General features: G+C 46.5%; 1 protein-coding gene across 2 annotated transcripts in view; it reads right to left on the bottom strand.

The window, feature by feature from the left end:
• Window positions 1–1,305: 1,305 nt before the first annotated feature.
• The window catches only part of LOC136701841 (kinesin-like protein KIF3C), a 22,044-nt gene continuing 10,849 nt past the window's right edge, over window positions 1,306–12,500 (bottom strand). Inside the window, exons 4-10 of one of the 2 annotated variants that reach the window (XM_066676585.1) lie at window positions 10,747–10,848; window positions 9,845–9,967; window positions 8,178–8,296; window positions 7,828–7,944; window positions 6,016–6,124; window positions 4,322–4,494; window positions 1,306–3,938 (exon numbers count right to left, since the gene is read on the bottom strand). In XM_066676585.1, coding sequence (XP_066532682.1) covers window positions 3,824–3,938; window positions 4,322–4,494; window positions 6,016–6,124; window positions 7,828–7,944; window positions 8,178–8,296; window positions 9,845–9,967; window positions 10,747–10,848 — 858 coding nt within the window. In that variant the 3' untranslated portion in view covers window positions 1,306–3,823. The remainder of the gene's footprint in view (window positions 3,939–4,321; window positions 4,495–6,015; window positions 6,125–7,827; window positions 7,945–8,177; window positions 8,297–9,844; window positions 9,968–10,746; window positions 10,849–12,500) is intronic. The other variant, XM_066676586.1, reaches the window with a different exon arrangement.

Raw genomic sequence — 12,500 nt, forward strand, 5'->3', positions numbered from 1 at the left:
AGGGAGAACACACCACACTCCTCACAGACAGTCACCCGGAGGAAACCCACGCAGACACAGAGAGAACACACCACACTCCTCACAGACAGTCACCCAGAGGAAACCCACGCAGACACAGAGAGAACACACCACACTCTTCACAGACAGTCACCCAGAGGAAACCCACGCAGACACAGAGAGAACACACCACACTCCTCACAGACAGTCACCCGGGGGAAACCCACGCAGACACAGGGAGAACACACCACACTCCTCACAGACAGTCACCCGGGGGAAACCCACTCAGACACAGACAGAACACACCACACTCCTCACAGACAGTCACCCGGAGGAAACCCACGCAGACACAGGGAGAACACACCACACTCCTCACAGACAGTCACCCGGAGGAAACCCACGCAGACACAGGGAGAACACACCACACTCCTCACAGACAGTCACCCGGAGGAAACCTACGCAGACACAGGGAGAACACACCACACTCCTCACAGACAGTGACCCGGAGGAAACCCACACAGACATAGGGAGAACACACCACACTCCTCACAGACAGTCACCCGGAGGAAACCCACGCAGACACAGGGAGAACACACCACACTCCTCACAGACAGTCACCCGGGGGAAACCCACTCAGACACAGACAGAACACACCACACTCCTCACAGACAGTCACCCGGAGCGGGAATTGAACCCACAACCTCCAGGTCCCTGGAGCTGTGTGACTGTGACACTACCTGCTGCACCACTGTGCCGCCCGGAATTATATAATAATGATTGAAATTTATCGTGATATCGTGACATAAATTTTGTCAGTATGGTCCAGCCCTAAACGAAGTAAGAACGAAGATCTCTGATGATCCAAACATATGCAGTACACACTTAAAATGAAGATGCTACACAGGTTTCTTTGGGCGATGCCATAGAAGAACCTAACGCTAAACCAATCCCTAACCATAAGCTCCCACTTCCTGGTACACGCCGTAAGTCTTTAATAAACACAATGGGCTCGTTCCCAAGACCCAGACAGAGCTTAAAGCAACACTAGGTAGTATTTCTATCTTAAAATTACAGCTTCAACATAATTTATGATGCTCAATGGAGCTGTAATACGGAGAATAGAGCCTCTGTTGTTGCTAATCCGGGCTCAGCACTGCAGAAATGGCACTATGTAACTTCAGGAGGAGGGTAGGAATTCAGCTGCACTTCTACAGACTAAGTGTTGATCCAGGACCTTATTTCCTTTCAGTAGCATCCACAAAGGTATGATTACACAGTAAAAGGCTAGAGACACAAAATCATCGTCAGAAATGAGGCTCAGTCATGGTTTTTCAACAGCGAGCTCTTCCTTTAATTCAGTGATTCAGAGATATCTTACAGTCTTTTAGCCAAGAACACAATGAGGAACACACGCGAATGTTCACAGTCCTTATGTGAAAGGAAACGTCAGCTATCTACACAGTTACAGTCGGGGAGGCGGGCTCTCGGCTGGGGGGTATGGCTATTTTCATCAGGTGAGTCAAAGCAAAGCTTGTGTGTGTGTGTGTTTGTGTGTGTGTGTGTGTATGTGCGTGTTTAGTGATGTACTATGTCGTTTTCGTATGGTACCTGGCTCTTTGCGCTGAGATTGAGCAGCAGTTAAAGGTCTGCACTAAACTAGAACCCGAAGAGTTAAAACGTGCAGAACAGAAGTCTTCAGACACCGAAGCGTGAGGGGAGTGCCACTGAATTTCCAGGACTTATGTATAACTCAGTCGTTGAGATGTAAACAAAGTAATTCCTCATGTTTAGGTGTCCATTTTGTCCAAATCCATGAGTAAATTACACATGTAGATGGCAAAAACTCATGTGTATTCACATCTCGGCATCTTACAGCCAATCAGAACAGAGATCACAAAACGTGACAAGGTTTAAAGGAACACTAAGTAAGTTTGGTCATTTTTAATCATTGGTAAGTAATTCACTCTCAGAGTAATTCATTTGTACAGCCCTGTACTGTAATCAGCGTTAAGGCGGAGTGCTTTCCTACCCTCCTCCATAAGTTACATAGTGCAGTTTCTGCAGTGCTAAGCTTGGAGTAGCAACAACAGAGGCTGCATTCGCCCTGTTACAGCTCAGTGGATCATCACCATGATTTTAAAGCTGCAATTTTAATCTTAACAAATATTACCTATTGTTGCTTTAAGCCTTTAGAGCTTAATGTATAGTATTCCACATTCATCGTTTACAATGAAATGTTTATGTAATTGTATAAACCTGCCTATGTTGACATACAGCATTCGAACCTCACGGTAGGTATGTTTTGTCCTGGTCCCTTGACATGCAGATATATTTATGTACGGGCTTTCTGATTGGCTGTGAGTTTTTGCCATCTAAATACACCACTTACACAAAAGGTTTTGGCCCAAATGGTATCCCATACGTGTCTTCCGTGTTTGCCTGGAATCCATTACAGTGCTTGTGAATGGAACCAGAACCAATCTCCATGTCTTCAGCACACATCCAACTCCATCAGGCGGATATATACGCACAGCCATTTTGTGGAGTTTATCCATGTAATGTAGTTTAAAAGGCATTGAAGTCTCCAGACGTCTGGTTCCATTCACCACCGCTGTGAGCAATTCTGGCTGGATCCCATTGTTTACACATAAACAATTTAATTATTCACAACTCCTGTCCAATCAGTGACCAGATCTCTTTGAGCCAGTTATAAGCTGCATACTTTAAGGCTAAAATCAGCCTTTTTGATGTGTTTCAGTGTTGCAGCATCTGTGTAATATCATTTACTGCACCTTTAAGTCCGGCTAATCCATTAGCTAGGTGCTAACTGCTATCTGACATACTTTGGAATAGAAGGATCATTGCGTGCTTCTGTTCTGCCAGTTTTAACTCCATCTTTAGAACACACCCTCGTCCCTAGCCTTATGTACGAACCCTTAGAACCTTCATTCTAGAACCATCCACTTTAGAACCTTCATTCTAGAACCGTCCACTTTAGAACCTTCATTCTAGAACCGTCCATTTTAGAACCTTTATTCTAGAACCGTCCATTTTAGAACCTTCACTCTAGAACCGTCCATTTTAGAACCTTCATTCTAGAACCGTCCATTTTAGAACCTTCATTCTAGAACCGTCCATTTTAGAACTTTTATTCCATAATCGATGGCTACTGATCCAGACGAATGCCCCCGAACCGCCCAGAACCGATTCACTAGGACACACACACACACAGATTAGAACATGCAGAGCTTGAAGAAAGAGAGCACACCTCTACACTCATCCCTCCATCTCTCTCTCTCTCTTTTCTCCTGCTCTTTTCTTTACAGTAGATCACACAAAGCCTGGGCCAATCACAGAGCTCCGGTCCAGTCCTCTTCCGAGTTTGTCCAGTGGCGTAGAAGAGGATCGTCCATCCTTACCAGCGTGATTCATTCCCAGAATGCAACACAATTCTTTATTTTTATATGTTTTCTTTTTGTCCATCAGTAGTAAATAAATCGAGGACGTCCAGTTGTCCAAAAGGCAGCAAAAAAAAAGCTTAATCAAACGAGCTGAAATGAAAACGGACTGACCCCTGGTGTTGGAAGAGGCAGGAGGTGAATCGGCGCTGACCGACCCATTGTACGGCAGGCCTTCAGAACCCAGCGAGACGTCGAGACGTATCAGAAATAAAGAGGAACATCAAAAATGAAAGGGGTGCTTCTTTGTTGTGAAGTGGTCTTCCTCGCAGGGCCGGATCATTCAGGGTCCACTGAAGACAAACAACCAGCGCCCTGTACTCATCCCTCATTGGTTGGAGTGCAGAAGGGATGCTTCCCATGGAGTCTCATTGGTGCACCGTTGCCGTGGTGATGCTGTTGGGGTGTGGCAGGCTGTTGGACCCTGAGGATGCCAGAGAGAGGACGGAGCTTGAGGAGGACACAGGTCGAGGAGCTTGGCACCTGCAAATATACACAAAACATTACACTGTGTGGAACCATTGCTGTGAGGATTTGATGGCAGCCATGAGAGTTTTAGAAAAGGTAAATCTTATCAGGTAAATCAGTCTGTCTAGTTAAGATACTGTAATGAGTCTAATCATACACTCATGGCTCTCTCTGTCTAATCCAAGATCACAGATAATCCCAGATTACGGCATCTCACACCTCAGCAGGACCCCTCGTTTAATCCGGTTGATCCCATCTCTGTTTGTGTTTCTGGGATTTCACTGTGTATCGCCCTGAGGTGTGTTTTCTTTCCAGTCGACATTAATACTCCTTTCCTGCTACTGACCCCGAGCCTTAGTCATCGTTAACAAGTCCTGACACTTAGTCATCTTACTCACACTGACCATGAGCGCGATTTCCTGACCCGACTGGCCCCTGTCTTCTCTCTGTACGAGGCGTTGTCCAATAGCACGTCTCGGCTTGGCTCCGCCTCTGAGCTGTCCTTTGAGAAGTCCATTTGAAACAGAGTGGGCGGAGTCATGTCCAGCTCCAGAATCATGATGTTCTCAGCCTGGGGCGAGGGACAGATCCCAGAGTCACTTCATTTATTTAAAATATTCTGTAAATAGAATTTTAATATATTCCTACATTCTCTGCTCTTTTGTCATTAGCTACGGCTGCTAGTCACACCCACACTCACCCAGTCACTCACACACTCACCCAGTCACTCACACACTCACCCAGTCACATCCACACTCACCCAGTCACTCACACACTCACCCAGTCACTCACACACTCACCCAGTCACATCCACACTCACCCAGTCACTCACACACTCACCCAGTCAAACCTGCACTCACCCAGTCACCCACACAGTCACTCACACACTCACCCAGTCACACCCACACTCACCCAGTCACATCCGCACTCACCCAGTCAAACCTGCACTCACCCAGTCACCCAGTCACTCACACACTCACCTAGTTACTCACACACTCACCCAGTCACTCACACACTCACCCAGTCACTCACACACTCACCCAATCACATCCACACTCACCCAGTCACTCACACACTCACCCAGTCAAACCTGCACTCACCCAGTCACACCTACACTCACCCAGTCACACCTACACTCACCCAGTCACACCCACACTCACCCAGTCACTCACACACACACCCAGTCACACCCACACTCACCCAGTCACATCCACACTCACCCAGTCACTCACACACTCACCCAGTCAAACCTGCACTCACCCAGTCACACCTACACTCACCCAGTCACACCTACACTCACCCAGTCACACCCACACTCACCCAGTCACACCCACACTCACCCAGTCACACCCACACTCACCCAGTCACTCACACACTCACCCAGTCACTCACACACTCACCCAGTCACACCCACACTCACCCAGTCACTCACACACTCACCCAGTCAAACCTGCACTCACCCAGTCACACCCACACTCACCCAGTCACACCCACACTCACCCAGTCACATCCACACTCACCCAGTCACTCACACACTCCCCCAGTCACAACCACACTCCCCCAGTCACAACCACACTCCCCCAGTCACTCACACACTCACCCAGTCACACCCACACTCACCCAGTCACTCACACACTCACCCAGTCACTCACACACTCACCCAGTCATTCACACACTCACCCAGTCACACCCACACTCACCCAGTCACTCACACACTCACCCAGTCAAACCTGCACTCACCCAGTCACACCCACCCAGTCACACCCACACTCACCCAGTCACACCCACACTCACCCAGTCACACCCACACTCACCCAGTCACACCCACACTCACCCAGTCACACCCACACTCCCCCAGTCACAACCACACTCCCCCAGTCACAACCACACTCACCCAGTCACTCACACACTCACCCAGTCACACCCACACTCACCCAGTCACTCACATACTCACCCATTCACTCACACACTCCCCCAGTCACACCCACACTCACCCAGTCACTCACTCTCTTTAATCTTCTGTCTCTTCCTCACACTTGTTCCTCACTTTGTCTTTTACTTTAATTCTCACCAAGAAATAGAACAACAGTACCCTGTATCTAGAGTGGGCTCCCATCGCTATGGCAACTCTGGCAAACTGGCTGATTGGTCGCTTGTAGCCCACTGCAGAAGTTGGTCTCCTCTTCATCTGAGTGAACTTACTATACGGAGAGAGAGAGAGAGAGAGAGAGAGAGAGAGAGAGAAAGGGAGAGAGAGAGAGATCTTCAAGTTTTGGACAAAAGCATCACATGAATTCAAGTAATCAGAAAAACAGACTTGCAGTGTGTGTGTGTGTGTGTGTGTGTGTGTGTGGTTTGCTTAAATCACACTGTGGGAACCAAGCCTGTTTACACACACTTCCTTGAGCGGAGCATTAACTAGTTAGATTTGGGGTTGGGATTAGTGTTAGGGTTGGGGTTAATGTTAGATTTGGGGTTGGGATTAGTGTTAGGGTTGGGGTTAGTGTTAGATTTGGGGTTGGGATTAGTGTTAGGACTGGGGTTACTGTAAGTGTTGGGATTAGTGTTAGGGTTGGGGTTAGTGTTAGATTTGGGGTTGGGATTAGTGTTAGGACTGGGGTTAGTGCTAGGGTTGGGGTCAGTGTTACATTTGGGGTTGGGATTAGTGTTGGGACTGGGGTTAGTGTGAGTGTTAGGGTCGGGTTGAGTGTTAGGGTTTGGGGTTTAGTGTAAAAGTTAAGGTTAGTAGTGTGTTATATTGTTGCTGTCCAGTCTCCAAAACAGTAACTTTACTGAAGAAGGAAGTACCTTCTTAACGTTCAATGGAAGTCAATGTAAATTTAATTCCAGGTCATTTTTGAAGCATCTCTATGGGTTCGTTCATCATTAAGTGTGAAGGAGAGTTGCTGTGTTCAAATGACGTAGTAAATGTTGGACAACGACAATATGTAAGGTCCCCAAAATTCACATAAACAAACTTGTGTTTGTCCGTGTATGTACCAGGAATATAAGCCATTATTAAGATCAAAACCTGTTTACACACTCACATCGTGGGGACACCCACCCCCAGCTTGTTCCCACGATGTGAATCATTACATTTTAAGGTGGAGACAGGTTTTAAGGCAGGGATAGGGTTAACTTAGTGGAGCCTTTTAAAAATGAATTGTGAATTTCCACAAAAAGGAATGGAACTCTATGTAACGTCCCCACAATTAACAAACACAAAACTGTACGTGTGTGTGTGTGTATGTGTATGTGTGTGTGTGTGTATGTGTGTGTGTGTGTGTGTGTATGTGTGTATATGTGTGTGTGTGTGTGTATGTGTGTGTGTGTGTGTATGTGTGTGTATGTGTGTATGTATGTGTGTATATGTGTGTGTGTGTGTGTATGTGTGTGTGTGTGTGTATGTGTGTGTATGTGTGTGTGTGTATATGTGTGTGTGTGTGTGTATGTGTGTATATGTGTGTGTGTATGTGTGTGTGTGTGTGTGTGTGTGTTTAACCCTGGTCTTGTTATGCAATGATAGAACTGAGCTTCAGTGTTGTTGAGGCTTCAGTGATGTACTGTGGCCACATCTGGCAGCCCTTCAGCAGAAGACAAAAGCAGCTGTTGTGTGGAATACAGAAATAACAGAGGAGCTTCTCTGTCTCAGATCCTTCAGCACGAAGCTCTGCTGTAAACGCCGTGGAGGAAAACAGAGCAGCGGGTCGGAGCTGGAGCTGTGAGTTTTAAAACTAAACAGAGCCAAAGAGCTCATGGACACTCTCCTGAAATAAAGGGGGTTACCAGAACTCACACGAGAGCTTGGAACATTGCTGTGAGGGTTAAACATCAGGTTTAACAGGTGCTATTATTGGATGGAGCTCCATCACTGCAGAGAACACAGTTCCACTGTTCCACTCACTTCTCCGAGGGGACGAGAGGCTGGAACTTCCACTGGTCTTCGTCAGCATCAAACACCAGTCGGTTCATGATCTTATTCTTCTCCTCCGGAGGAATGAAGTTCTCTATGATCAGATACCTGCGCGCGCACACACACACACACACACACACACACACACACACACACACACACAGAGAGAGAGAGAGAGAGAGAGAGAGAGATTCACATGCAGTCTCACTCACTCATTTACATAATCTTCACTCACACACTCACTCATTTAAATATTCACTCACTCAGACTCTCAGGAAAATATGTGTGTGCCTGTGTGTGTGTGTCTGTGTGTGTGTGTGTGGGTGTGTGTGTGTACTCACTTGAACTTGAGCTCTCTCGTGAGCTCGTTCTGCGTCTGTTCCAGTTCCTGTCGGGTTCGAACGTGTTCATCATTAACGTCCTGAATCTCTGCCTTCACAGCCTGCAGCTTAGCATACAGCTACAGAGAGAGAGAGAGAGAGAGAGAGAGAGAGAGAGAGAGAGAGAGAGAGAGAGAGAGAGAGAGAGAGAGAGAGAGAAAGAGAAATAGAGAGAGAGAGAGAGAGAGAAAGAGAAAGAGAGAGAGAGAGAGAGAGAGAGAGAGAGAGGGAGGGGGTGAGAGACAGAGAGAGAGAGAGAGAGAGAGAAAGAGAAATAGAGAGAGAGAGAAAGAGAAAGAGAGAGAGAGAATGAGAAAGAGAGAGAGAGAAAGAGAGAGAGACAGAGAGAGAGAGAGAGACAGAGACAGAGAAAGAGAGAGAGAGGGAGAGAGAGAGAAACAGAGAGAGGGAGAAGACAGGGAGATGGACAGAGTGATATTTTGGTGAATGAGGTGGAAGGTGTTTGTGGAAACTATGACCCATCTGTTGCTCTGTTGCCCACGGCAACAAGAATGGAGTCTGGCCAATGACTGGCCAACTGCTATCCCATTATCATACTCCAGCTGGCCTCACACATTTTCATACGCTCATTCATTCATCTGTTATTTAGGGGTTCATTCACTTGTTCATTCATTCACTCGTTCATTTGTTCATCGATTTATCGTTCCAAAACCCCCATGCATCCATCCATCCATTGATCCATTTGTTCTTTTCAGGGGCGGGATCTTCATGCAGTGATTGACAGGTAAGGGCTGTGAGAACCAATCACAGTGACTAAGTGATACCCAGCGGAAGCGCAACCAATCAGAGCGCTCCATTCGCGCTGTGTGCGTTTGTGATGAGGAGAGAGAGAGAGGTCAGTAAGGGGAGGAAGTGAAGGCCAGAAGTGTGTTATTGTCCTGTTATTGGAAGAGTGCAGGGATGAAAGGGTTAATGTTGGACAGGTAAAGGTGTGGAGGACTAGGGGTCTGTTCGGATCCACACTGATCAGCCATAACATTACAACCGCCTCTATGTTTCTCCACTCTCTCAGCTCCACTGTCCACACAGGAGCACTGTGTAGTTCCACACTTACAGACTGTACTCCATCTGTGGCTTGTGGTTGTAATGTTGTGGCCGATCAGCTAAGCGAGTAATACTCGTGTGTGTGTGGTCAGTGTGTGAATACACAGTTATTTCACCTGCTGTATAAAGCAGAGCCAGAACTTCTTTCATTCCGGCGCTACAACACACTGATGGATTTCAGACCTCTGTGTTAGCCAGTTAGCGGATTAGCATTAGCACTGGTGCTGGAGTTAGCGTTAGCGTCAGTCGCTGAGGAAGTGTAAAACAAACAAACCTTTCTGTACTGATAAAGGGAGGAGGGCACGTCCTCGGGGTCGGGGGGTGTGAGGGGGGGTCCAGGGGTCAGAAGGGAGCAGAGAACAGAGTTAGGGAACTCAACACACACTGAGAATGGGTTTGTGTGTGTGTGTGTGTGTGTGTGTACTTGTGTTCCACTCTGCTGACAGTGTGTTTGTATGGTTGTGTGTACATTTGTGTGTGTTTACACTGCTCACACTGTATATCTGTGAGGTGTGTGTGTGTGTGTGTGTGTGTGTGTGTGTGTGTGTATGTGTTAATCTCACTTTTTTGAGTTTTTTGGTCTTGGCCTCCACCTCCTGCTGCAGAGAGGAGAAAGTTTCTCTGAGCTCCAGCGTCTCCTCGTCCTGCATCAACATCTGCTGCTGGATCTCCCTCTCGCTACGCGTCTACACACACACACACACACACACACACACACACACACGCACGCACGCACAAATGCACAGTAAATACACTTAACACATCTCAACCACAGATTATTATTGTTAGTGTGTGTGTGTGTGTGAATTTGTGTGTGTGTGTGTGTGTATTTGTGTATGTGTGTGTGTGAATGTGTGTGTGTGTGTATTTGTGTATGTGTGTGTGTGTGAATGTGTGTGTGTGTGTGTGTGTGTATGTGTGTGTGTGTGTATTTGTGTGTGTGTGTGTGTGTGTATTTGTGTATGTGTGTGTGTGTGAATGTGTGTGTGTGTGTGTGTGTGTATGTGTGTGTGTGTGTATTTGTGTGTGTGTGTGTGTGTGTGTGTATGTGTGTGTGTGTGTATTTGTGTGTGTGTGTGTATGTGTATGTGTGTGTATTTGTGTGTGTGTATGTGTGTGTGTGTGTATTTGTGTGTGTGTGTGTGTGTGTATGTGTGTGTGTGTATTTGTGTGTGTGTGTGTGTATGTGTGTGTGTGTATTTGTGTGTGTGTGTGAATGTGTGTTAGTGTGTGTGTATGTGTGTGTGTGTGTGTGTGTGTGTATTTGTGTGTGTGTATTTGTGTGTGTGTGTGTGTGTGTGTGTATGTGTGCATGTGTGTGTGTGTATGTGTGCATGTGTGTGTGTGTGTGTGTGCATATGTGTGTGTATGTGTGTGTATTTGTGTCTGTGTGTGTGTGTATGTGTGTGTGTGTGTATGTGTATGTGTGTATGTGTATGTGTGTGTGTGTGTGTGAGTTAGGTACCTGATCTGCGATCTCTTGTCTTTTCTGCTCCAGTATCTTCTGCTGTTCATTGGTGTGATCGATGATGTTCTTTCCTCCAACCAGAAGCTTGCTCTCCATCGCCTAGCAACCGGTGATCAACATCAGGACCAAGGTAAATTGAAATGGTATATCACACACACACACACACACACACACACACACACACACACTCACACACACACACAGCCATGTCCTTGTTAGTATTACACACCTAATCACTACATAATGGCCACTAGGGGGCGTGCAAGTAATGTACAGTAACACAGCGAATCATAATCACAATACACAACAATGTAATGACCAAACACCAAGTCATTTAGCTCCCGAAAGTGAACGACAGCTGTAAACTGACCCCCCCCCCCCAAACCCCTTACACATACACACACCCACACATGCACCCCACACACACCCACACACACTCGGACAGAAGGGGATTTCCAGTGCCCACTTCTTTGGTGTGTTACCCGCCCACAGCGAGGGAGACACTGTTTATCTCTGCTACAGAATAAAGCATTCATTCACTGTCTGGAGCCAAATGACTCAGTGTGTGACAACAACATCAACACACACACACACACACACACACACACACACACATTAGCATTTGCTCCTCTCACTCACGCAGTAATGGATTAGTAATGCGCCTTTTTTCATACGAGAAGACCCTCTGTGTGTGTGTGTGTGTGTGTGTGTGTGTGTGTGTGTGTTTGTATAAAAGTAGGGCAATGAGAATAAAAGAAAAATCTTAATTAATACAGTACAAAATTATAGTAAAATGATTTATAACCAGCTCCAGAGACTGAAGTTTGGACGTGAGGAAAAGTCTAAGAAACTTCAGAGTGTGGACACAGTAAAGATCCACACATCCATCCGTCTTTGTCTGGAGGGAGGAGGGGAGGAATGAGTGATGATAATTAGACTACAGGCTAATCACAGAGAGAGAGAGAGAGAGAGAGAGAGAGAGAGAGAGAGAGAGAGAGAGATTATTGGGTTTGATGGGATTGTAAGATCTTGTTTACATCCCTGAGGACAAACAGGCAAACATCTCTCTCTCTCTCTCTCTCTCTCTCTCTCTCTCTCTCTCTCCCTCTCTCCCTCTCTCTCTCTCTCTCTCTCCCAGAGCCACACCCCATGATGGGAATCTTGCTGACGCACATTACCATGGAGACAGGGAGAGAGAGAATGTGAAAGAGGGAGAGAGACATATATATATATATATATACAGTGTATAGTAGAAAAAGAGTCTAACAACATGACCCTATTTCTCCAGGAGTTTCCCAAGACTTCACGGAGATCTATAGGAGATTCCCAGGTTTTCCAGGTTGTGTGGGAACCCTGATTCGTGATTTACAGACATCTAAAGACATCTAAAGACATATAATGATGATTTGATTACGTTTGACAAACGGACCCTACACAGAGCATGTGTCTGTGAACTGAGGGGATTGATGTTCCTTTAGATCAGACGACCAGGGATTAGTCAGTCATTCCAGGGATTAGTCTGTGCCATTAAAGGTCGAACTGCATGGAAAACACGCAGGAAAACCGAGAGGGCTGTGGAAATGCTGTTTCTGATACAAATCACTGAACAGCACCCTCTTGTGGTCCGGTTAATAAACGTGAGTGAGAATGCAGTGTGTGTGTGAGTGAGTGAGTGAGTGTGTTCATTTAGACGTGTGTGTTTAGGGAAAGACTGGAACTGGGGGCAGACGCCTTTAAAGCGGTAGTTTGTT

This window comes from Hoplias malabaricus, chromosome 7, assembly GCF_029633855.1.
Source record: "Hoplias malabaricus isolate fHopMal1 chromosome 7, fHopMal1.hap1, whole genome shotgun sequence".
NCBI classification, from domain to species: Eukaryota; Metazoa; Chordata; class Actinopteri; order Characiformes; family Erythrinidae; genus Hoplias; species Hoplias malabaricus.